Genomic DNA, 27,342 nt, shown 5'->3' on the forward strand with positions numbered 1-27,342 from the left:
CTATGCTATCTTAAAATTATAAAAGCATGCCTAATTTAGTTTTTTATCTTAATGTTCTCTAATACAAACTTAGGTTAATTGTTCACTTATTAAAAATTTAAATGAACAATTCATGAATATAAATAAACATAATTGAATAAAGGATAAACGAACACAAATGAACAAACGTAAACCAACACAAACAAACATAAACGAATATATATATATATAAATACACTTAAATGAATATAGAGGAACTAAGTATAAGACATTAATTCAATATTTCATTAAAAAGTAACATAAACAAACATAAATGGATCAAAATAGATTCAAGTAAAGGCCTATTCCATCTATACAAAGGATTGCGTATGGTCAATAATGAAACTGTACTTTCCAGTAGTATCAATGTTTTTTTTTTTTTCAGCTTTTGTTATTGTTGGAACTATGTGTTCAGTGATGATGACTCTCATCGAATTATTTAGGCCTACTCTTTATTAATAGGATAAGGGTTACTTCCAACAAGAAATATATAGAAGGGTCGGCGTTGGGTTAGCCGAAAATCAAAGTTTATCAAAAGCTTGGGCTGATATTCCTATAAAGTTAGCCTTTTGTGATTACATAAAAAATAATCCAGCAAAAGGATGATTATTCAGGACATCTTCAATTGATAACGGGGATGGAATAGCGGTTGGATGGCTAGGACATCCTATCCGTTGGAAGTTTTAAGTGTGTGAATGAAGGAAGTGGTAAATGTTTGTCCCACATCGGTTTGGGAACAAAATAATGAATGGTTTATAAGGTAGTAACCTTACACCCATTTGAATTCTTTATGACATGTTTTACCACAAGTTCTACGCGCGCGCAGGGGGGGGTGCAAATTTGGGTTTCTGGACTAGAAATTCATCAAACTCGTGCATGCCCGCACGTCCCGCGGACACGAATGCACTAATGATGATTATCATTATTGTGATTGTATGGCTATATAAACACACTTCATCTTCTTCCTTCTGTAACAGTGTTATTTCCGATTTCATTTCAGGCAAGTGTCTGAGTCCGGCAGAGCATCGATTCTATTTCAAACCGGAGACCGAGAATCTGTTTAAACACAAGCCCGGTTTAGTGTTTCGTTTAATTTTCTGGAATTTATAATACAAGTTTTTCCAACACTATCTTTATAAATAAGGTCATAAACTTTTTTGTATTTCGTATGCCTACATTTTCAGAAAAATTTCCAGTCGTTTTGGTTACGGTTAACAGGATGTTTTTCCCAAATAACTCGTATCGACGGGATTGTTTGGCACCTCAATGTCGGCTCTCCGCCACCTGGGTCTGTAGTGTGTTCCAAGGGTCGGGTGGTTCGCCCATTTAAGCGATGAGTGAGCTGAGTTCAAATCGCCGTGAGACAGTTCGGTCGATATCCATTGTGGGCGTTAGAGCATTGTTACAGACTTCCTTACAATAAATCAAATTAAAATTAAAAAAATATATACACAATATTATAAATGACAATTGTAAAATAAAATAAAATAATAAATCTTAATACGGAGGCTAATAGCTGATTAGCTAATAAAGAAAAAAAAAAGTTATACTCCGTATAACATAGTTTATCGGGTGAGTTATAGGGTTCTATACTCAGGAGTTGAACTCCGTGAGGGTACTCAATCGGAGGAGTGGGGACGGTGTGTTAGGACAACCCATTCGAGCTTGGGAGAAGCGAGTTGGGTGTCCTGCACACCAGGCCATCCTTATACAGTATGTTTCATATTATTCATTTAAATTCTTATGTAAATAAATGTAAAATATTCATATAATTAGAAAAACAACAACTTACGAGTGGTTTGGTAGAGTCGTGGAGGGCAAAGCCAATATAAAAAGACTGGCTGCCTGGTGCACCACGTTATTTAGCCGGTCACATGGAGGGCACAAACAGTTCTTAAATCTTAACACCTAAATTAAACTTTTCTTTTTAATGAAATTAATACCTTTATTTCATATTATGAGTTTTGTTTTCTAGTTTTATAAATCATTTAAAGTTTTAGCTATTTTAATCAAATTTAATATTTCAGTTATATTTTCTATCACACTCAAGGTTTTATACTTTTATCATTTAACTATTTTTAAAGTTTTTTAATTAATTTATTATGGTAGTTGATGTTTCTTTGACTTTTAAAAGACAAGCTAAGTATTAAACAAAGTGTGAATTATTAGTAAAAACGTGACAATATACAAAAGTACAAAACAAATTCAAAATCTTTTAAAAGTTTAAATCACACAACACCATCACCAACACTTGGTTAACAATAAAAATATAAAAAAACATAAACTAAAAATCCTTAAACCGATCTTGGTTTAGCTACAATAGTAGAGTGTTTCAAGATATGCAAACTGAATTGTCCACCTTTCTCTTCGGTATCGATCTTAGACTGTCCCGGTGGTGGCAACAGCTCGAAATTCTGCACCAAACGCCCGATAGTAATACCAAGTATCGGCAATGCAAGGATAATCCCAGGGCAACTCCTTCTCCCGACACCAAATGGTAAATACCTAAAGTCATTCCCGTTAGCCTCAACCTTCGCTTCCTCTTCCAAGAACCTATCAGGCCTAAACTCCTCGGGTTTCTTCCATTGGGCAGGGTTGTTAGCTAGCCACCACGCGTTGACCAAGATTTTGCTTTCGGCCGGGATGTCATACCCACCGAGCTTAGCGTCGTGGAGGTTCATGTGTGGGACTAGAAGTGGGATAGCCATACGCAGACGAAGAGTTTCTTTGATAACAGCTTGGAGGTATGGGAGGTTTTGGACATCAGGCTCGGTGATTTGGACACCTGGTCCGAGCTTGGTGTCGAGCTCGTGCCTGAGCTTGGCTTGGATCTCGGGATGGTTCACGAGCTCCGCAATTCCCCATTCGATCGACCATAGTGTTGTCTCAATTGCTATTTACAAAAAAAATTATATATAGTTAAGTAAATATTAAAATAAAATTCAAGAATTTTTTGTTTTGGTTTTAATTAATATATTTAGCATGAAATTAAAATAGTCAAAACAAGATCCAATATTGAAGCTGAATTATTTAAATATTTTATTATTTGGGTGCTAGGAGGTTCATTGCACGTGACATTAATTTCAAGACGTGGTAGGTGCAACACCGATTGTAATAAACAAATACATAGATGTAAGACATTTTCTGCATTTATTATATATTGAAAAGAAAAAAAAAACGAGAAACAAAGTCGTGTCTTGCTTTCTAACCATGAATTTTATTGCCTTTTTTTCTAAAAAAGAAAAATAAAAATAAATAAAATTATTGTTTCATTTGTCAATTCAATACCAACGATGGGAGTTGGTGAGGTTTGAATAAAGGACAATCATGAGAATATTCATCCTAAATACATTTGCCTAGTAAACATTACTATATATTTTTATGAAATGTATATTGTTACAAAACCTTTTTAATAAAATAAAAGTCAAACTTACCAACTTAAAAGCACTACAGAGATACAAAAATATTGCCACTAGACACAAATGAACTACTTTTGTGTCTACACATTGATCAAAAGTACTTACAACTTTTGTGTCGTTTACATGTATACTAATAATTAACAAAAAAGTTAATGACTATATTATTAAACACATTTCCAGTATAGGTACCGGTACATGTACGTTGTACCAAGTTTTTTAAAAATTCGGGATCAGAAATTCAGGCTCATCCCTACATTTTAGTGATTTTTCTTTATAAGTATTGCATCTTGTTTAGTGAAAAATAAAGCTTAATCATAATATATTAGTTTTATGAATTGGGTAGTTGAAACTTTAAAGGATGAAAATAACATTTAATTATAGCATTCATTCCTTGACTTACTAACATCATGATAAATGTTATAGTTATACTATTAAAAAGATAAATGCTATAAAGTATAAACTACATACCTGCAACATTGATGTTTTCAACAATGTAAAGAACATTGTCTTCATTGATCTCACCCTTCTCCTTAGCTTCAAGAATATGATCAATGGCACATTTCAACTGGTTGTTGTCCATCTTCTTCGTGCTCGCAACCTTCCTGTTTCCGCCAAAAACAAAACCCGAATTAGTACATTGAATAAATCGAATTATTCAAATCTATATACTGTTTTCTTAGAACGACAGCTATATTATAAAAAAAGTATACAGATACATCAAAACAAACCAACCGACCCATAAATAAGACAGGGATGCTTAATACTTACTTCCTTTCATCAACAAAGTAATCTTTAAAGAGCTGAATCCTCTTATCCTTAACTTCCTTACACAACTTCAAATAATTCCTCAAAAACGGTCTCAAAATCGGAATAAAATCACCATAATTATACTCGAAACTCTGCGCTAATCGGCTGCGTTCGCCATTCAACGCCTTGAGTTTCAAAAACAAAGGATCTTCTTCGCTTTCGAATCGTCTATCGAACATGATTCTGAACATATTGTTGTACATCATAAGCTGTAACCGTCTACGGATCACAATACCTTCCGTAGCTGCTGCTGGATTCTTCTTCACATCCTCCACTACGGCTGCGGCCTCGGCCTCCCACCCGAACCGGTATTGTTGAACAACTTTGTTTGTGAAGAACGGCACGGTCATGATCCGGCGCATTTTGCGCCAGTGTTCGCCGTAGACGGTGAACACCATGTCTTGTCCCTTTCCGGTGAAGATATCGAACACAACATTGCGTGTTCGAGATCCGAACTCCACTCCCTATTATTATCAGGGTAGAGAGTATACATTATTAGATCATGTGTAGTCATTTAATTATTAGAAAACAAAATCGCTAACTTTTGAATAAAAACACGTAATAACTTAATTAAAAACATTTTATTATTATTATTATTATTATTTTAAAATTATAAGTTTGGTAGCTTAACTGGTTGAAAAAAGTTGTGTTTGTTACTAAAAAATTTAGACCATGTGCAGTGATTTAAATAAAAAATAAAATCACTAACTTTTGAGTAAAAACATGTAATAACTTAATTAAAAACATTATTATTATTATTATTATTATTATTTTAATATAAACTTATAAGTTTGGTAGCATAAATGGTTGAAAAAAGTTGTCAGTTACGTAAAAACAAAATAACTTAGGACTATGTGTGGTGATTTAAATAAAATAATAAAATCACTAACTTTTGTGTAAAAGCATTTAATAATTTAACTAAAAACATAATTATTTTTTAATTTATAATAAAATTATAAGTTTAGTAGCTTAATTGGTTGAAAAAAGTTGCGGCCCACACCCATCACCGCCAATGGTTCGCCGATTGGATGGGTTAGTTGATTCATGTTCGTCAAGTACCCCACCATCAATGAATCAGATTCAATCAGATACGATTGATGTGACTTTTTATTCAACGAGTACTACAAACACCTTTAGCGGTCTATACGCCTACGACGAAATTGAGTCATAGGCGTAAAGCTGGTAACGTGTAGTGGGACGCTAACCCACTACACGTATTCCAAAGATTTGACTTTTTTTGTAATAATATATTTTAGGATAGTATTTGATTATGTTTTCTTTACCTGAGTGTGGAGCACGTCTTTTGCGAGCTCCGGTGACGACACAACGACGAGATTACGCTGGCCCATTCGGAGAAGAAAAATCTCTCCGAATTTTTTCGCAAGCTCGGTTAAGTTGCGGTGGTTAAGATCATCGCCAACTTGAAGCCAATTACCGAAAATTGGGACCGGAATGGGTCCAGGAGGAAGCTTAAACTTCTTACCACGTAACTTAGAGACAATGATTGCGCCAATAATGGCTGCAAATAAGGCAATTAGGGTTTTCTCTACAAGGAGAAGATCCATGGTGGATTCTGGTGGCCGGAATTGGTTATGTGTTTTTAGTAATAATATTTTTGTTTTTTTGCTTTTGTCTGATGGTAATGGAAAGTTTTATAGGTGATGATGGATGGGGTTAGGTGGACGTGGAGTTGGTCAGACGGCAAGTAGGTAACGGCGTTAGCCAGATTTGACGGTAAATCTAATCATATAAACTCCTTTTCCCCATAAAGAATTGTTTGTTTTTTTAACCGCCAACAAAAGGTGAATTGTTTAAGGATTTTATGGAGCCTTTAAGTGTCTCTACATATCTTCAGCTTCAGGAAAATTCATACGCCTGAAGGCTTATTGTAAAACCCGGACTCACTCAGAATTAAATCAAAAATCACGATCTTATAACTACATAAGCATCCCGTTTATTATAACTTTTCTTCATCGAATTTTTTTTTAAAATTATGTATTTAATGAATGGATCATGGGATAAATGATTTAAGTGTGACTATAGATTATTTGTTTTTAATTATTTATGTTTATAATGACAAAGTTGTAATTTACATAACTTAAATAGAGAAATGATTGTGTTTCAAGTGATATATGTTTATAAGATCATTTTCATCCCATCCATCATCGTCTCTTTAATCTTTAAATTGTAAAAAATTATGCTAAAAACTAACTCCATTATATCCATCATTTGTTTACCCCAACCCTAAATTATGAAAATTGATACACCAACTCTTTATATATAAAAAGTTACTATTCATCATTCTTTAAATTTTTGTGAGTGTATAAAAACAAGAAATATAATAAAATAATTTTTTATGAGTAAGATAAGGATAAATATGGTGGATGGGTTGTGAGAGATTTTTTAAAATGAGTATTAAATTTTAAAAAGCATGAATTTTAGGAGTTTTTTTCCTAAAAGAGTGTTGGTGGAATAAATATTTACCAAAATGGTGTTGGTCAAAAAATATCTACTAAATTAGTGTTTTAATCACATGTTAGTTTCTCACCTCTAGTTTAATTTGATAACTTCAATTATTTATACATTTATTGATTCAATCATCTTATTAACTAACCTTATAATTTTCAGACTGTATTTAAAATACAAAAATATACTAGATTATGATTTATAAATAAATTTATCTTGTCTTCTTGTTAAAGATAATCTCAGCTGAAAAATATCATATTTTTAAATCAGTCATATTTATTCTATATACTTCTTTTCATACACAAGTTAGTTAAATAATAAATAAAACTTTAAAAAGTGTTTTAGGTTATTAAGAAATAAAAAAGTATGAATTAAATCATTATAAAACTTTAGTTTTTAATTATGTGACGATTATTAAAGAACCATTTTCTTTGTCAATTGTTACATACGTACAATAAAAGTTAACTATAAGGTTTATTATAATTTTTATATTTTTGCGTATTACATCTCCAATAAATACTCAAGCTACAACAATATATGAATCACACAATTGACGATCTAAGCCTCAAATTTGAAAACCTTATTAGAAGGGAGAACCTAATTAGAAGTGCGCATTTTTAACACAATATTTTCGGGTTTGTTTTGAATCTTAAGAGCTTGCATTTCTAAGATCGAGCTCATACATGTAGGTTCGTGTTAGCCTAACAGGCTAACCCATTTAACCAGTTTAATTTATGATTAAAAAGCTATGTTTTATCATTTATGTCCAGCTTAAACTTAAAAGAGAAATTAGAAACATACTTTACACTTTAAACATAATCATTTATTAGTTTTCATATATAACTTAGCTTCAATTTAAATATACTAATATTTTTATAATTTAAAAATATATAAATATTATAATGATTTAGCCAATAATTTATATTTATTTCGTAATCCATAACATGTTTAAGAACTTTTATTTTTTTTAATTACATATAGGTAGCAAGAACAGTAAGAAATACTAATGATATCGATCAAACTCTAATATCTTTTTGTATTTTAAATACAGTCTGAAAATTATAAGGTTAGTTAATAAGATGATTGAATCAATAAATGTATAAATAATTGAATTTATCAAATTAAACTAGAAGTGAGAAACTAACATGTGATTAAAACACTGATTTAGTAAATATTTTTTGACCAACACCATTTTGGTAAATATTTATTCCACCAACACTCTTTTGGAAAAAAAAAAACTCCTAAAATTCATGCTTTTTAAAATTTAATGATTTTAACATATATAATACATACTTAACTAACTAATGGATAAGATGAGAATGCTCTAATAACAAAGTTGTAATATATAACATAAAATGTTTTTCAAATCTAAAAGGATAGTTTGGGAATATTTAAGTTAGCACAACTTAATCAATTGAGTATTTATTAATGTGGATCATTAATATATGTTGATTTTTATTAGGGGTGTAAACAAGTCGAGCTACTAGAGATCGGTTTGTGAAAAAGTTCGATCGTGCAAAGAGCTCGAGCTTAAAAATTAACTCGTTTAAAAAATGAATCTGAGGCCGAGCTTCTTTTATCGAGCTCGAGCCGGCTCGTGAGTCTAAACGAGTCTGTCATTCATATAATTAACTCATATAATTTTAGTTATATATACATACACATTTCTTCAAGTTGATTAGGTAAAACAAAACTCTGTGTTTATTTTTCTTCTCAAACCAAGGGTGCAAACTAGCCGAGTCGAGCCCCAGCTTGACTAGACTCGAGCTCGACTCGTATAACTTACATAGATCTTGAGCTCGACTCGTTTCTATCTCTATTTCTAAAGCTCGAGCTTAGATATTTGAAAAATAGTTAGTGGCGAAATAATGTGAAACTTACATAAAAGAAAGAAAGCACGAAATATGGTTAGGAGTGGAAGCCAGGAGGAACACTCTCACCACCCCATCTATGGGTATTCTTTGTGTTTGTTTTCGGGTTCTTTGGTTTTCAAAGTTTTAAATTTTGACCCGAAACCCAACCCGAATCTCACGGGTTTTCCGGGTTCGATTTTTTTGAGTTGGGTTCATCGGGATTCAATATCTCGGGTTGGGTTTCGGGTTTCAGATAAAAGTAACAGCCCTACCCTATCATATCTAAGATTACATATAGATCAACATTCTATTTAACATTACTTTTTTAATAAGCACCGTCTTTAAAAAAATATGCCTTATTCTACAAGTCTTATACGTTTGAAATGTTAAGGTTTATATAAACATGACCATCACTATTCCAATTATACATCACATATAAATTGAGTCAACACGTAAATAAAACGATTTGGAACAATCACAAACGACATGTTAATGAAATATCAAATATGAATTCTCGTATACGTGTTTTGGAAATATGTTAAGTGTAGTTTTTCATAAATAATTGTGTTACCATTATTATTTTTTCTTCCTAGTACTTTTAAGTTTATTTAAATTGTATTTCTTTCAATTAAAACTTTGTGTTGACATCATATTAATGTGTACATATTTGAAAAAGTAAAAGAGGTGATTAGGTAGAGAGCAAAAGAAAGAGTTAGATCGGGGTAGGTAGGACGGCGCCAATTGGTTCACGAATGGCTTTAATTGTTCTACGTTTTGGGTGTCAACTATACACAACCTCTCATCTCAACTTGGATCCTGACCCCTATTATTATATTTCTAAACATGGTTTTATATTTAAAAAATCACATCAACCTCTTTCTTTTTTTTAATTTAATGTTTATTTTTTGTTTTCTATAGAATTAGTCAAATTCCCATGTGCATCGAGATGAAATTCAGACGGTATCGGCTTACTTCATTACAATAATGATACGGTACAGACACTTAGTATAGCAAACGAAAGAGAACTTAAAAAATAAAGTTGTGATATGCCCCAAAAATGTCGACACATGTCATATCATCATCGTCGTCGTTGTTGTTAATATTATAGTTAGTTTCAAAGAATGTTTCTGAAACTTAAATTTGGCGTGTCCTACCAGACTACCAACTACCAGTTGTTTTGTAATTTTGTTTGATAAATATTTTGATTTTATGGCGAGTAACTTGAAGATGAATAGGCAAGCTATATGCTTTTTGACATTTAATGCTTTTCATGTCAATTCATGGTGGATCATTACTTGCTTTATATATGGTTAAATATGTGAGTTTCTATTGTTTGATCATTTAAAAGAATAATGATGTGTTATTTGGGATGTAATGTTTTGAATTGAGCAAGACAAGAAAGGGACACACTTGGTTTAGAGTCGTCTCGATGGTGTTGTAGCATTCTTCATTTTCTTGGGTTGTAATGGAGGTCGTAAAACCATGTACAAACAGTTTGAAGATCAATGGGTTTGAAGTGTAAAAGACCTTGTTTCCGATACCTTTATTTAATATAAATGTTTATTTGAATCAATAAGTGTGACAAACAACAATAATACTAAATTTCTGTTGTAATGTAGTATCAATAACAAGACCTAAAACAAAACATTATAATTTCAATAAGATCGGATTATATGAGATCTTGCACTAATTGAGAATGTGAACAACGGAACATGAAACCCTAAATGACCAAAACGTATGAAGACGAAGACAACAGAGAAAGCGATTGTTGGGTTCTAGTCTGATAATACCATCCAAATCCTTTTAAAACCGCTAAGTGACCCACCAAGTACATTAACTCTATTAATGTGCAACAACACCCAAAACACAACCGGGCATTCGTCTGTCCAGCTTTAGCCCTTCTATAATACCGCTAAAGAACAAACACCCAAACATAATATATGCTATTGGATATTTAGAATTGCTACTAGAATTGAACATATTAACATGAAGCCTCACCAACATTAGTCAAGTTGGTATGATGCATCGTATAATAATATAAAATATATAAAAAGAATGTAGGTGGGAAGCCAAGACATGAAGAAGGTTTATGATGTAAAAAATAGGAAAAAGGTGTAAGTGGGAAGCCAACACAAAAGAAGGTCCATAGTGTGCGTAGTAAAAATTTTTCTTATCTTGTGACTTAGAAGAAATGGTTCTCTGTAAAGGAACGAAATGACAATTTATTCCTATATAACAAGACGATTGAATTGGAAATATCGACAAATTCTTGCGGGGTCCAAAGAAATGAAAAGAAAAAAGGGGGGTCAACTTGTTCCAATTTCATCTCTATTGAATTTGAATATCAGAATAGCGGATATGGTCATAATTCAATGGGTCAGGTCCGCTTATTTTTCCTTTATTGACTTCTAATCTTTACAATGGATGTATACGGTAGATACATACCCGAAGTTTTAATATTTGTGGATATGTTCACATTTATGATAAACTTAAACAGCAGCCATCCAAATTGTGGTGATGAGTTTTGTATACTGAAAATGGTTTTACGTTATCAGTTAATTATGTAAGGTTTGCTTTCACAAGCAACATCTTGGTTATCTAGACTACGAGTTGTATGGGACATGAATAATGTCAGTTTATATCGGCATCTTTCAGTTCCTGGTGTCTCGTATAGTCCTATATGGGATGTATAGGTCTATGCGACTTGTATAAACCTATACTCTGAGTCGTATATGAAAGGCAATCAGATTTCAAGTCTAAACCTCAATTGTATTATTAATTGTTATTATGATAATTGTTTACAAATAAACCCTATTTATAAAAACACCCATCATAGATCAATAAAAATCCTTATATTAGAATAACTATGAGAAAACTAACTGAAAAACCCCTAGGTTTGTAAGTACGACATGTCCTCGTACTTACGCAAAATTAGTCTAACAATATACGACCTATATAGGTCGTATATGCACAATTTAATTATTTTTTATTAATTAATTAAAACTTGTAAATAATATAGTCGTTTGATGATGGAGAGGTTGGTTAAAACAAGTCGTTTGATGATAGAGAAGTTGGATGAAAACAAGTCGAATGATGATGGTGTCAAATGACATTGACAAAAACTTACACGAGTAAACATGTATACGAGTGGAGGTGAAACTTTTGAAAAAGATTGAGATATTATTGGAATATAGTTCATCCACGAAGAGCTATACTATTCGTATAAGGCCTATATGAGGTATATAGTTTATTCACGAAAAACTATATGAGTCGTATAGGCCTATAGAATGCATTTAGTTCATCCACTAAGAACTATATGAAAAATTAGGCTTATATGACCTGTATAGGCCTATACGAGTCGTATAAACTACAAAACTGTAATAGCCTAACTACCCCCGTAACATAATATTGTCCGCTTTGGCCGGGATGTACCATCGTCGTCTCACGGACTTGCTTTTGGTTGTCCAGGTGAAGACTTCTCACGAAGTCACTCATCCTAATACTACTTTCCAATGAGCACACTTAATTGTGGAGTTCTTCTCTAATCCACTACCATTAAACGCATAAAACACGTTATGATGGGTAATATATCCACTTTCTTATAAAGAAAACTTTGTTCTCCTTCTCTACCGATATCGGATGTTACAAAAACACAGAGACTCTAATTTCTCTATACATGTGTCAGGCACATATGGTCACATACCCCCATGGAGTGGTATTTGTATGTAGCATCCTTATCTTATTAGAAAAATTAGCATGGGTAATTTTTAGAATCTTCCAAGTTTTTACATTTCTAACAGTTAATTACAAAAACTTAATTTACAAAAGTTCTGTTTAACTTGTTTACTACTCCTTCCGTCTCATTATAAGTGTCATAGTTTGATTTTTCAAGTCTTTCTTGTTTAACTTTGACCGACGATATATTTGTTTGTGTTATATAATACTTGATGTAAAATATATAAATGGATTGAGTTTTAAATGTATTTTACATTTATATAATTTTCATCAAGTATTATATGACACGAACAAAAATATTTACGATCAAGGTTGCAAAAGAAAGACTTGAAAAGTCAAACTAGGACACTTATAATGGGACGGAGGTAGTATTAGGTATTGTATTTGTATGTTCACTCAAGTTATCAGATAACTACAATTCAAATAATTTATTATCATAGTAATAGTTTCTAAAAATAGAAAGAAATTATTGAGGACTTGTTCGTGTAAAATTTTGCCATTACTGAAGCTTGTGCAAATCATTTGAGACATGATAAGAGCTGAGAATGAAACAGCTAAGTATTACTGTTCATTACCATTTTGCCTTCTTCTCGTACGTACGTATACTGATAATATTTCTATTTGAAGAAACGTGGATCGACTCACTGGTAGACGATCTACTTTCCTCGGGTGTGATTATGCTTCTTCACCGATGGTTTTCTTGGATCTGGGCTCTTCCACCTACAAAATGAACAGCACCGTCAACTTACCCCTCAGAAAGGGACAGAGGGGTCCTCTTTGGGGTAACACTCCGGTGTGAGAATAAGTATTTTGTAGGAGAAGATAATGTTATGAGAGTAAGGAAATCTGGAGAGTATTTCTTAATAGCTGAATACTCTGTAATTTGCTGTGATTGTGTGTGTTACAGACTGTAACTGACTGTGAGTGAATGTAATTGAATCTGATTGAATGTGAATGAATGTCTCTCCTTGTGGAGTTGATGCTGTATTTATAGTGCTAGGGTTTCCACTAATTGGGCTCAGCCTTGTTGGCCTCCTCCAATTGCTCTGCGCCACGTGTCCTCTGGGACACCTGGTGCTTTCTCATTGGTTGTAATCACGTGGTAGCACATGTGTCATGCTGAGTTGTCCACCTTTCATTTGGCAGCAGTCAACATCAGCATATTCTTATTCCTTAAAAAGATACCTTCTGGAAGGTTGTCTGACGTGCACAATCAAGGTTGCCATAATCCTGATTTGGATAAGGATGAGGTTGATTATGTGCATGTGTGATGCGCGCCTATCCTGAGGATGCGCGAGGTCTTCTCTTTATTCTCACGCGCAGATGTTTCATGCGCAGATGTGATATGCACGAGCATGTGATATGCGCCACGCGCGGATGCGCCGCGCGCATATGTGATATGCGTGAGCATATGTGATGCCTGAGCATCTGTGGTGCCTGGGCATATGATGCCTGAGCATGTGTGGTGCCTGGGCATATGATGCCTGAGCATATGTGATATGCGCCATGCGCATAGGTTTTGGCTTTGTGCCTTCGTAATGTCTTGATTTCAAGCCTCTTGTCTATATCTTGTGGGTTGACCCGCCTCGCTCGGTGTTGAGGCGGGTACATACCTCTTCAAGCCCCCCCAGTCTAATGTGTGTCTTGTCTCGCGCGAGCGAGGCAAGATAGATGTTAGACTTAACAGTTTGCTCTTTTAGTAGGGGTTTTGTCTTTTTCTTCTTATTATTCATCGTTGCGCGAAATTCTATCCTTTTAGTTGAAAACGAATCGGCCTTATACGTGGTTGGTTGTTGCTGACATGGGTCAGTGATGGAGACGTGTCAGACCTTTCGTGTGCTCGAGGTGCTACAGTTGCCTTTCGTGTCACCTCACAGAGTGTCAGGAACACGTGTCGCGCTCGCATTGGTCATTCCTGCGAGTGGTAGCGCGTGAACTCTGGCAACAGCTGTATTATTTCTTTTCGTGTCCCCTCATACAGTGTGATTGACACGTGTCGCGCTTCCGTTGGCTTACACCTGCGAGTGGGGGCGCGTGAAGTCCGATCAGCACCCATTTTTCTCTCTCCTGGGCCTATAAAAGCCAGCCCTTAGAGTTTTTTATCCTTCATCTTCTTGTTTATTATTCTGAGCTTTTCTTTCTTTCTTTCATTCTATTCCCTTTGTTCTGCTTCCAAATATCTGTTATTCAGAAGCAACCTTCGTTCGTTGTCACAGTTGTATGTCTGATAGCTCAGACAACACAATCTCCCCCATCCATTGCCGTAGAAAATCGTTAGTAATGTCTACATTGAAGAAGACCGGCAAGGGGAAGAAGGCTGCTGAGGTCTCATCGGAGGAGGTAGGGAGGACCAAGGCCGTGAAGAGGTGGAATGAAATCCCCTGCAAATTGAGGCAGGCTGATCTTGACAGCCTTATCGCCTCTCAGGGTTTCCTCCCTGTGTTTGGCTGCATGTTGCCTGCGGCTGGGCAAACGGCGGCGGACCCGCCTGCCGGCTATATATCCCTATATAGCCATTTTTTCACCCACTGCAACCTTCGTCTCCCGATGACAAGGTTTGTGGGTGCACTGCTTAAGTTCTATGGGATTCATATATCCCAAGTCCATCCGTTTGGACTTGTGCGCATGACTCACTTTGAGTTCATGTGCAAATCCCAGCGCGAGGAGCCCACCCCTCGGCGCTTTCAGTATTTTTACAAGCCCAAGATCCAAGATTCTTGGTTCTCATTTGTTCCTCGCAGTCAGAAGGTGAAGTGCTCCACTGTTTCATTCAAGAGCCTTCATGACTGGTCTGAGAGGTTTTTTTACATAAGGGCTGGTGTGATCCCCATCCGCATGACCATGCGCGCGATTTCTTCTGCGCCTGCGGATGTGGGTGTCCTCAAGAACCCAACTGGCGCCTGGGTTAATAAGCTGACCGCTGAACCATCCCCCGCCAAGAATATTTGTGAGGAGGCGCTGGTGGGGGTTGGTATGAGCAAGAGGTGGGCGGATAGCGCGCTTGAGCCCGTTATCCAAGTCGACGGGTTGTGTAAGTTTATCTCATTGCTTTTTTTCTGCGCGAATATAATTCGTTTTGTTGATATCATTTGACTTGTTTTTGTGCAGTCACCAAGGATTATATCCACGCCGCCTATGATGAACATATGGAGGGTGGCTCCGTCGCGCTCGGCGCTGGGGAGGTTGGTTTCCCCGATCGCTTCGATGACATGTTCATCCCTGTTGATCTGGGATTTGTCTTTGACAGCGATGCGCCTGGTAAGCCTTTGTACTTACGCATTTGCCTTTATAATACCAAATTTGGCTAATACTTCTGTTGCATGTATTGTAGATGCGCTCGAAAACTACGAGCTGGAGCTCGCGGAAGAGGAGGAGAAGAGGAGCCGCCCCAACTAAAGCGTAAAGCAAAGGGGAAAACTGGCGCAGGGGCCAGTAAGAAACAGAAGAGGGATGATGCCCCTGTTGTTCAGGATCCTCCTACCCAGGCGGGGGGATTTGGGAAAACCCAGGGGTTTACCACCAAGGTTTCCTTGTCTTCCCTGCCTCAAAAAGTGGGCAGACCTCCTGTCCACTTGAGGTATGGTGGCGCTACCTCCTCCCTTCGCGCTACGGAAAAGGGAAGTGGCATTGCGCCTTCGACAGGTATACTTTGCTTATCCTTTATGGTTCAATGAGCGCGATTCTGATAGAATTACTAATGAATCTTTGCTCACTCAAATGTTTGTAGAGCCGGCGACAGTGCAACAAGATGCCGAGGCCGCGCCGGAGGTCGCTTCGAAGTCCCCTGTTTTACCCTCAAAGAAGGGTAGAATGGACTTCATGGCGATGTTAGCTTCGCGAACGGAGTTGCGCCAAGGTACGTATTGCTTTTTTTTTTTTTTTTCTGACTTTCTTTTAGATCAAGTCATGAACCATTTGTTGTTGTTGATTTTTTCATATAAGCCGTAGCTGGCGTACAAGCTTCTGGCGGCACTCCTGGCGCCGGCGCCAGCGCCGCTGGCTCTGCTCCTGCTCCTGCAAGCGATGAATCTCCCCTCATTGGGATTACTAAGGAGCAGGAGGCCGTTTTGCGCGCCGACCTGGCGGCGTCGAGACCTCCCTCACCTCCTCCTGCGCACAGCCCTCCTCGCGAGACTGATTTTGATTCTAGGTCGCAGGAGAAGAGACCTATTTCAGAGGAGGATGAGGAGGTTCATGCTGAAGACTCCGACGGCGCCCGCGCCAGCCCTGCAGCGCCACGAGGTTTCGCGGCGGAGCCTTCTCGTGGGGCTGGCGCTGACTTTTCTGCTTCATCCCCGCAGGTATAGGTTCTTTCTTGCTCCGCTGCGCGGACTTCCATCTTAATGTTTTGATGACTTAGATAATTTCTTTGTTTTTGCAGGAGGCCGATCACACTTACCGCCCAAGATGGAATATTACTGAAGACAGCACATTTCAGTCCATGGGTGTGTGTGCGGAATTCTTGGCTCATGCTGTGCCTCCATCTGAAAGGAGGTTCCAGGAGGACCGCGCTCGCGACGACCTGCTCAACGATCATATGTTTGCTGGGTCGGCCTTCATTGCTGCCTCCCAAGAGCTTCGCTCTGATTACGTAAAAGTACGTGATGCTCTTGCGGAAGCCAAGCAAGAGGCTAAGGTGTCTGCTTGGCATCTTTCTGATGCTCGCGAGAGAGCTGAGAAGCTCCAAGCAGAGCTCAGTGAGAACCGAGCAAGTGCCAACAGCGCCTTCGTGAAGCGCGGGCATGAGCTTCAGGCGGCGCGGGAGAAGCTGCAGGCGGCGGAGGCGGACGCGGCCAAGTACGCGCGCAGAGCGCGCGACTTGGAGCTGGAGGCGGAGGCGCGTGATCAAGCTCTTGTCCAGTCTATCACTGAAAAATCATCACTGGAGAGTGGGGTTGCGCGCCTGAAGAGGGAGCTGGCGGCCGCGCAGGCCGATAAAGATGAAGCCCTGGCGACGGCAGCGTCTAGCCAGGAAGCACTTGATGCTGCGCGGGCGGAAAAAGAAGAAATCTTGGCGGCAGCAGCGTCCGACAAAGAGGAGCTGAAAAAGACTAAGGAAACTGTTGAGTTATTAAACTCTCAGGTTCCTGCCCTCGAGACGTCTGTTGCTGGCCTCGCGCAGGATCGCCACTGGCTCATCTCACAGGGCATGACTCGTTGCGCTTTCGCGATGAAATACTCAGACGAGTTTCAGGCCTTTGTGATGGACTGCAACGCTGCCGCGCGCTTGGTGGGGCGAGCTGAAGGGTTTACGGATGGCTATGAATATGGCATGCTGAAGAAGAACCCATCCGAGTACCCTTATCAGAGCTCCGTTGCCTGCGCGGACATGGCCGCGATGGGGGAGAAGTATATGAATACTCCCATTCCCATCCTTGCGCAGGTATTTTAACCTTAATGAGATTACCTTGACTTATTTTCTAAGTCTTTTTGTACTCATATTTTTCCTTATGATTTGCAGATATCCGCGCTTGCTGACCAGCCTGATCTCGTCGCGCTAAAGAAATTACTTGACGAGTGCGAAGGGGCTGGCGGCGGCGATGATGGCGCGGCGAATGCTGGCGTTGCTAGCGGCTCTGGCGTGGCCAAAGGATCCGCTCCTGATACTGTCGTGATAGAAGACTCCATTCAAGATGAAGAACTTGACTATGGTCAGTTTGGAGACGACGAGGAGCAGGCTGCGCCAGATGCCGAGGGCGATGATGAGGATGATGAAGAGGCTGATGTCAACGTGGAGACTTGAGAAGCCCTTCATGTTTTTTTCTTTTTTTTTTATTTGTAGTTTGTATCTCATCTTGTAAACTTGTAAATTTCAATGCTTTTGAATGAAATTCTATTTTTCCCTTCTTCGCATCTTGCGCATTCCCATTCATTTCTTTATATCGCATGTTTGCTTGTTGAATATAAGATATGCTTGCGCGTTGGAATAAGAACAAGGTTGTAAGGAATCTATTATACTTAACCCTTGTCATATTGTAAGTGATTCTGCCATATCTTGATTATGTTGACACGTGTGTTGGCGTTTTCATTATTCCTCTTTTCCGCGACGTTATCGCACATGGAATTATGAGTTTTTTATCCTTTACGTGTCAATATGTGTTACTCAGATATCCATTACAATTTCATGCGCGACCTCGAACTGAGACCTTAACAACTATGTTTTGGCATTCGCTTTGCCTTAGTTGTGCTTAGGTATTTTTATGGTCAGTCTGCGCAGCATGTAGGATGGATGTTGTGAGTGATTTGAGCTAAGGCTCACATTATTGGGCTAAGGCCCTGAGCTAAGGCTCATAATTTTGGGCTAAGGCCCTGACGTTTTAGAGTTAAGACTCGTTAACGCGTTTGCGCATGTATGTTTTACTTCGTTTTATTTTCTTTTGATGTCAATACAGTGTTGTCATATTGCTCAAAATTAATAAAGGGAAGTGTGAAACATGTATGCAAAAGGTAATAGAATTGGGCTAAGGCCCTAACGTTTTAGAGTTAAGACTCGTTAACGCGTTTGAGCTTGAAGCTCGCGCATGAATGTTTTACTTCGTTTTTATTTCGTTTTGATGTCAATACAATGTTGTCATATTGCTCAAAACTAATAAAGGGAAGTGTGAAACATGTATGCAAAATAGAATCCACATTAAGAGAAGATAGCGCGTATCATTATTCATAATGGCTTAAAAAGCCTTGATTACAAACTTGACATTTTTATATGAAACATTTTCTAAGCTGTGCCGCGTTCCATGCGCGCGGGATCTTCTTTCCATTCAAATCTTTTAAAGCGTATGCGCCTTTTCCCAATTCTTCCGAGACTTGATAAGGTCCCTCCCAATTGGGGGACATCTTTCCCGGGGGTATCGCGCGGCTAGCTTCATTGTTTCGAAGGACAAAATCATTTTTCTTGAAGTGGCATTCTTTCACGCGCTGGTTGTAATATTTTTCCAGCTTTTTCTTGTACTTGGCTTCACTGATGATAGCCGCCTCTCTGCGCCCTTCAAGTAAGTTGAGATCCAACCTCCTTTCGCGCTCGTTATCAATTTTGTTCATCATGAGCACTCTATGGGATGGGCATCCAATTTCTGCTGGAATCATTGCCTCTGTTCCATAGGTTAGGCTGAACGGGGATTCGTCATTGCTGGTTTTGCTTAATGTCCTGTGTGCCCACAGGACATTAGGTAGCTCTTCGACCCAAGAATGGGATTCTCCCTCCAACCTTTTCTTCAGCCCATTTAACAAACTTTGGTTCGCGCGTTCCACTTGTCCATTCCCCTGAGGGTGATAAACTGAAGTGAAAATTTGGTTGATGCGCAATTCCTTGAGCCAGCTGGATATCTTCTTGTCAGTGAATTGCTTGCCATTATCGCTCACAATTTCCATGGGCAAGCCAAATCGGCATATGATGTGGCTCCAGATAAACTGCTTTATCACTTCGGCTGTGATTTTTGCTAGTGGCTTGGCTTCAACCCATTTTGTGAAATAGTCTACTGCCACTACCAAAAATTTTACTCGCCCAGGCGCTTGCGGTAGGGGACCCACAATGTCGATTGCCCATTTATGGAAAGGCCATGCGGAGGTCACCGGAATCAAGTTGTTCTTTGGCCGCATGGTGTTTGGCGCATAGCTCTGACATGCTTTGCATTTTTGGATCTCCTTTAGAGCGTCCAAGTACATGCCTGGCCAATAGTAGCCTGCGCTCATTGCCTTGGCAACCACCATGCGCGGGCCAGCATGAATTCCACAGATTCCTTCATGTATCTCTCTGATCACATAGGTTGCTTCCTCAGCATCTAGGCATTTCATGAGCGGCCCAAGATAAGAGCGTCGATATAATGTACCATCAAGCAGCTCATAGTTCTGCGCCTTGTGTCTTATCTTCCTCGCCTGTGCGCGATCATCTGGTACCTTTCCCTCCTTCAAGAATTCCATTATTGGAGTTATCCATGATGAAGGGGTTGTATGAGTTACCAGGACAGACTTCGCTACCACCGACGGGTTGCTCATTACTTCTACACTGACATCTTTGCCAAAGTGATCAAAACTGGTTGATGCCATCTTACTCAGCGGTCTGCAGATTTGTTTTCACTGCGCGGAATATGAATGATTCTGAAGCAGTCAAATTGCTCGATGAGCTTTTTCGCCTGCTCTAGGTATAGAGGCATGGTGTTCTCCTTGGCATCATAAAGGCCATTGACCTGTGCTGCTACCAAGTATGAATCAACATGGGCCTCTAGCTTTTTAACTCCGAATTTTTGCGCGATGCGCAGGCCAGCCAGCAGGGCTTCATACTCAGCCTTATTGTTGGTGCTCTTGAAGTCCAACCTGATGGCGTAAGTATATTCATGATTCTCTGGATCCACCAGTTTGAGGCCTGCGCCGGACCCTTCATTGTTTGAAGCTCCGTCAGTGAACAATCTCCAAACATTTTCTTCATCATTGGCTCGCGGAGGGTCCCACGGATGGCGCCAATGAAGAAACGTGGATCGACTCACTGGTAGACGATCTACTTTCCTCGGGTGTGATTATGCTTCTTCACCGATGGTTTTCTTGGATCTGGGCTCTTCCACCTACAAAATGAACAGCACCGTCAACTTACCCCTCAGAAAGGGACAGAGGGGTCCTCTTTGGGGTAACCCTCCGGTGTGAGAATAAGTATTTTGTAGGAGAAGATAATGTTATGAGAGTAAGGAAATCTGGAGAGTATTGCTTAATAGCTGAATACTCTGTAATTTGCTGTGATTGTGTGTGTTACTGACTGTAACTGACTGTGAGTGAATGTAATTGAATCTGATTGAATGTGAATGAATGTCTCTCCTTGTGGAGTTGATGCTGTATTTATAGTGCTAGGGTTTCCACTGATTGGGCTCAGCCTTGTTGGCCTCCTCCAATTGCTCTGCGCCACGTGTCCTCTGGGACACCTGGTGCTTTCTCATTGGTTGTAATCACGTGGTAGCACATGTGTCATGCTGAGTTGTCCACCTTTCATTTGGCAGCTGTCAACATCAGCATATTCTTATTCCTTAAAAAGATACCTTCTGGAAGGTTGTCTGACGTGTACAATCAAGGTTGCCCTAATCCTGATTTGGATAAGGATGAGGTTGATTATGTGCATGTGTGATGCGCGCCTATCCTGAGGATGCGCTAGGTCTTCTCTTTATTCTCACGCGCAGATGTTTCATGCGCAGATGTGATATGCACGAGCATGTGATATGCGCCACGCGCGGATGCGCCGCGCGCATATGTGATATGCGTGAGCATATGTGATGCCTGAGCATCTGTGGTGCCTGGGCATATGATGCCTGAGCATGTGTGGTGCCTGGGCATATGATGCCTGAGCATATGTGATATGCGCCATGCGCATAGGTTTTGGCTTTGTGCCTTCGTAATGTCTTGATTTCAAGCCTCTTGTCTATATCTTGTGGGTTGACCCGCCTCGCTCGGTGTTGAGGCGGGTACATACCTCTTCACTATTCTAAACACTTATTACATATTTGATATTTCAATTAGTTTAGTCATTGTTAATAAAAATAATTACCTTGATAAATTCCAATTACTTCATAAAAAACCGCGAAACAAGGTACCCTAATGGTTATGTCGATAGTGATTTTATTGTAGGTAGGATATTCTACTTCAACTTATCAGTTACATAATTCACAACAATATTATTTTTCTAATTTCTCATGCATTTCTTTTGCCAAATTTACATGTTAAACAAACGAATAACCTAATAAGGCTGTAAACAAGCCAAGTCGAGTCGAGCCAGAGTGTGCTCGAGCTCGAACTTAATCGAGCTGGCTCGAGCTCGGCTCGTTTTCTTTATCGAGCTCGAGCCGAGCTCGAGTTCGTCGAGCCGGACTCCTTTAGTTTTTTAATTTTTTTTTGTTTTTTATTTATTGTTTTTTTATTTTATATTTTACAAATTTTGATATATAAAATTACAAAAAATATAATTTTAACATACATATCATATAAAATTTATAAACTAGAGAATTTATAAATTTGTTTGCTTTATTTTCGTTATTCTTCTATAAGGTTTTAAGTATCGAGTGACATAATAACTTTTATTTATTTATTTCTTGGTATGATATATTATATATAGATATTAAAATTTAGTGTTTATTTTAAACGAGCCAACAAGCCGAGCTAACGAGTCGAGCCACGAGCCGAGCTGACCCTGGCTCGAGCTCGGCTCGTTTAAAAATCGAGCCGAGTCAAGTCGAGCTCATTTAAAATCGAGCTTTTTCGAGTCGAGCTTTTTTCAAGTGAGCCATGAGCCGCGAACTTTTTGAACAACCCTAGAATAACCAAATCAAAGTATGTGCCATAAAATGTGCTAAATGTGAGGATATCTCCCTCTAAAACAAATAACTAGAAATATTTAATTAGGTTTATATTGAGTGGAAATAAAAGATTTACTGTTCCATGAGTTCATGTGAATCGGAATGAAGAAATGTGACAAAAGTTCTAAGCTTACCTACTCCCCACAATAAAGAGGCAATGATCATCAATACCCCATTTTGACGTGGGTTCTTTTTGATCATGTATCGTGTATGATATAATTTTTTTTTATATAAGTTAGGTATTAGTCATGTTGATTAGATTTAGAAAGTATAACAAGAAATGCTAAAACTATTTAACAAAAATGATACATTGTAAAATTATTAAAATAAAACATAAAAAGGAAAACAAGATTACCATGAGTTACCTAAGTACTCTAATCGAAAACTGAACCGGATCAAAAGCAAAAGCAAAAACAAAAGCATATGAGTATTCAGATAAGAGATCGAACCGGTTTAGTCTCGAACGATAACCTTGATAATGGTTGCTATTTAATAAATACTATTCAAACATATTTCAAAAGAAGAATTTAATTGAATACTTTTTTTTTTCTCTTTCTATTTTCCGCGTCGAGAAATCAATATAGAAACTAGTGAAGATCTATGAAGAAGATGAGATTACTATGTATTTGGGTATAAAATTCTTCAAGCAAATATGAAATCCCTTGTTTGTGATGCAAATTGAAGCACAAACAAAATGTGTAGGCCTTTTTTTACATAATCTTTAAACGATTTTTGATGATCCTTAGTATTGAGTCATTGACACAACAACACAATTATTCGCTTTATAATTATTGAAGTACTGACAACAAAGTGTTGAAAGTGTTAAATCAGCAAGATGAACGAAAAGCATAAGCATACACGGTATAATTCCAATTTTATAATTTACTTACAAACGTTCATTTTGTTGGTTGAAACGATCTTCAAGCAATTGGAAATTCAAGGACCAATTTTTCGTTATACATATAATTAACTAATTAAGATTCAACTAGTGTGATATTGAGAAGAATATCACTCTCATACGTGTAACACGTCTTCAAACTTTGGACACTCTAAAAAGTAAGTATCATTGTTTTAGGAACCAACGTGTTAAGCAAACTTCCAAATGAACCTGAACCTTAAACATTTTACTTATCACGATGGGCTAATAAAAATTGTGTTGTTTACCATTTAATATTTATTGTGTTATAGCTTTCAACTTACAAGTTATGAATTATGCGTTAGGCTAAGTGTTGTGGGCACCTTGAGGGCACCAAAACCAGCCATGTCACCATACACCACCCCACCACCATGTTCACCCCGGGCGCCACCCCCTTGCTCACCAAAGTATTGGAGTCCCCACCACCTTTCTCTTTCAATTTTATAGCATTGTGATTGGTCCATTCAAATATAACCTATGATTGCATAATGATTATAACTTGGTTAACCAACCTAAACCAACACTTGTTTTATAGGTTGGCTAGTTAACGTCCCTCCGCCTACATATCAATGACGTTTTGTTAACCAAAATCCATCCATAAAATTTTTCATCATGGTGATGATTAATTCCCTATCTTGATCAATTTGTAAACATTTTCTCAAGAGATTCATCAAAAACGTAAATAGGGTTAAAAAATCAGCTAACTTATATGAAATATGTTATACAATGACCATTGTTGTAATAACATGTTAGCGCCTGTAGCTCAGTGGATAGAGCGTCTGTTTCCTAAGCAGAAGGTCGTAGGTTCGACCCCTACCTGGCGCGATATTTTGTTACATTTTTTTACAAATTTTTAATCATTAAACTTATTTTTCTGTACAAAATTTTTATCATTAAACTTAAAAAAAAAACTTTTGATATTCACGACTTTATCATATGAAAGCACCAAGCCACCAACTAACCCATAACCTTAAATATGCGCGGATGATTGATTGATTAATTGATTGTTTATATTATTTATACAAAACTTTAGTCATTAATCTTACAAAGAGTACTATATGTTGACTTTATCCTAATTCCTATATGAAGCACAAACTAACCTTTCATCCTAAACATGCCCTTTAGATCATTGTTACAGCCACAGGTTACCACACAATGCATTCACATCCTTAATTAATTATTATGTCAAGTTGACATGCATGTTGATATATTAATTAGCATTGTAAATGTGTTAGAATAATTGTAAACACGTTAGCTTGGTGAGGGTGACCATGTAAATAAATCATTTTATTCTAATTTAATCGAGTTGATATGTAACCCTTATTTAATAATCGAGTTAAACAAATCACCCAATTAGCCCGTCTCATTCAACACGTTAAACAAATCAACCCAAACACAAACACGTCTGATGAACTAAACACGTCACGAAGCCATAACCGGCTTCTTCTGGTCCATGAGCCCTTTCCTGAGCATCTGATAAGCATTCCTATAATGCTCAAGCGAAATACACAACTGCGATTCCGTTTGCCTCTTCTCCTCCACGCCTTCCTCGATCATCTCCCGTTGCTTCTCTATCACCTTCTCCAACTCCTCTATCGTCTTATTAGACCTCTCACACTCCACTTGCAGCTTCTGCATCCGGTTATTCAACTCGTCAATCTGATCATCCTTCAACCGCAATTCCTCTTCAACCTCACTCAATTTCATCTCAAATTCATCTCTATCGGTCAACCGCTCAATTTCATCATCCGGTTCCGATTCAGTTTCATGCATGACGTCATCAACGTTCTCCTCATCTGGATCTGGATCTACCGATTCGTCTAAACAGGTATTATCATTATCATTATCATTATTATTGCTATTATCATTATTATGTTGTATTGATTCGTATTGTTCTAGCTTAGATCTCAAATTACTAATCTCTTGTTCATATAATCGTATCTTCTCATTAGCGCTACGTAATTCGGCTTCATAATCGGTAAGATCCGGATTCGCTTGATGTACTTCTTGTTCAATCTGAGCTTTCTTAAGTTCGCCTTCTAATTCCGTTATCTTCCTCCGTAACCGTCTATAATAATTATTATTATTATTACCGTAATACGTCGAACCGGAGTTAATAAAAAACGAATCATCCGGATCCGAACCGGAATCATACGCGGACGTCTCGTATCCTTTATTCACACAGTCTAAAAACGCAGCATGTGCACCGGATAACCGTCGTGAAACTGAAAACCGATGCTCCGGTGACGTCATAGCTGACGGAGGCTCGGAGCAGATATCGCTCATGCCGCAGCTTTGAGACCGGCAGTCAGGCGGTAACGTACGGCGTAGCTCACATGTGGCGTCATCGTAACGTTCGGCTAATGCTTTGAACATACGGTAGAATTCCTCGACCTGAGAGACGAGTTCGGGTCGTTTTTGGATGTAGATTTCGGCTTTTTTCGCGAACGAGTCGCCTTCTTCTTCAATTAGTTTTAGCATGCGTTTGACGCTTCGGTCCATTTCGGTTATTAGGAATCGTTTGGTAGGTCCGCGGTGGTTCGTCATTTTGGCCATTTAGGTTTTGATAGCAAGCGATCATGATTTTTTGTTTTGATGATTTGATCGGATGCAAGAACAAGATGCAAAAATGGTGGAATGGTTTTCAACTCAAGCAACAATGGCCTTTGATTTTTAGCATTCAACAAACTCCCATAACCGTTTGTGTATTTTTGTAAAAAGAGGTAGTTATATTCAAACATCACACATGGTCTGTTAATAATTTCACACGACTTGCATAGGAGTTATATGAATCACATAACCTTCACATAACTGACTAATGTACAGAGCGGATATATGATGACAACTTTTTTAGTCTATACGAGCCGCATAGGCTTCAAACACATAACCCATTCCTGACACAAAATGATAAAATTCTGCACATATACGGGTCATATAGGTGTACATGGTGTCCAAATATTTTATGTGGTGTGAGAATAGTCTATGCCTTTTGGAAATATGACTAATGAGAGTAAAGCTTTTCAATTTCGATATACTCGCTATAACCTAAATAGTATCAAAACATGTTCGTTTCATTTTTTTATTTATTACGTAATATTTAAACTCGCGTAACCAAACCTGCGTGTTACAGCGAATACCAAACGAAAGATAAAACCAAAAAAGTATAGTGTGTTTGATTAAATGGTTAGCAAAATGTGTGAGTTAATACAAAAAAGAATAAAAAATGGGTGTTGCGGTGGGCGTGAAGTTCTTCTGTTTTTGATGTACTCGTAATAGCAAGCGAAAGAGAAAGATAAAAAATATAATTGTAATGTAACAAAAAAGGTATTGAAACATCAAAATTTTTTATAAATGAGAAAAATGAAAGGAGTTAAATGATTGGAAAGATAAATTTTTTTTGGGTTTCTATGTGTTTCGCCATTTAAATGGCTAAACACACAATGGTTGCAGAGCGTGTTAGAAAAGATCTGCTGAGCTGGAGGTTTTTTTGGTGTTCCGCCGTTTGAAATGGCGGATTGACATATTTACCATATCATCCGCCATTTGAAATGGCGAAACACAACTTTTACCCCCTTATAGTCTGCCCTTATACATTTGTCCCACTACCGCCATTTGAAATGACGTAAGTGAAATAGTATAAATACCTGACACATTTGACGAGAGCTTGTTGACCACACTATTCACTTCCGCTATCGCCATTTCAAATAGCGGAAGTGAACAGTGTGATCAATAAGGTACCAAACAGAAAAGTTGTCATATATATCAATACCGTTCACTTCCGTTGGCGAAGTGAATAGTGT

General features: G+C 37.9%; 2 protein-coding genes and 1 non-coding gene across 3 annotated transcripts; 1 reads left to right on the plus strand and 2 right to left on the minus strand.

Moving 5' to 3' along the window:
* Positions 1-2,162: 2,162 nt before the first annotated feature.
* LOC143609538 (trans-cinnamate 4-monooxygenase-like) lies at positions 2,163-5,880 on the minus strand. Its single transcript, XM_077084269.1, has 4 exons — positions 5,528-5,880; positions 4,206-4,708; positions 3,906-4,039; positions 2,163-2,911 (listed from the first exon to the last, which is right to left on the minus strand). The coding sequence occupies exons 1-4, from the start codon at positions 5,807-5,809 to the stop codon at positions 2,313-2,315; spliced, it is 1,518 nt and encodes a 505-aa protein (XP_076940384.1). The 5' UTR covers positions 5,810-5,880; the 3' UTR covers positions 2,163-2,312.
* An 18,414-nt stretch (positions 5,881-24,294) lies between these two features.
* TRNAR-CCU (transfer RNA arginine (anticodon CCU)) lies at positions 24,295-24,367 on the plus strand. The gene has a single exon. It is a non-coding gene; the product is annotated as a tRNA-Arg (tRNA).
* Positions 24,368-24,703: 336 nt separating this feature from the next.
* Positions 24,704-26,146, minus strand: LOC143609536 (uncharacterized). Its single transcript, XM_077084266.1, has one exon. It carries the CDS (start codon positions 26,096-26,098, stop codon positions 24,965-24,967), a length of 1,134 nt encoding a protein of 377 aa, XP_076940381.1. The 5' UTR covers positions 26,099-26,146; the 3' UTR covers positions 24,704-24,964.
* Between the last annotated feature and the right edge of the window lie 1,196 nt (positions 26,147-27,342).

This window comes from Bidens hawaiensis, unplaced genomic scaffold (genome assembly GCF_021521415.1).
Source record: "Bidens hawaiensis isolate Kalapana, Puna unplaced genomic scaffold, B.hawaiensis_p1.1 tig00001297_1, whole genome shotgun sequence".
NCBI lineage: Eukaryota > Viridiplantae > Streptophyta > Magnoliopsida > Asterales > Asteraceae > Bidens > Bidens hawaiensis.

Coding starts and splice junctions, on each gene's coding strand:
- LOC143609536 (XM_077084266.1), bottom strand. CDS start 26,098: ATGGCCAAAATGACGAACCACCGCGGACCTACCAAACGATTCCTAATA.
- LOC143609538 (XM_077084269.1), bottom strand. CDS start 5,809: ATGGATCTTCTCCTTGTAGAGAAAACCCTAATTGCCTTATTTGCAGCC. Junction 4,709..5,527: donor AAGACGTGCTCCACACTCAG/GTAAAGAAAACA, acceptor TGATAATAATAG/GGAGTGGAGTTCGGATCTCG. Junction 2,912..3,905: donor TGAAAACATCAATGTTGCAG/GTATGTAGTTTA, acceptor TTTTGTAAATAG/CAATTGAGACAACACTATGG.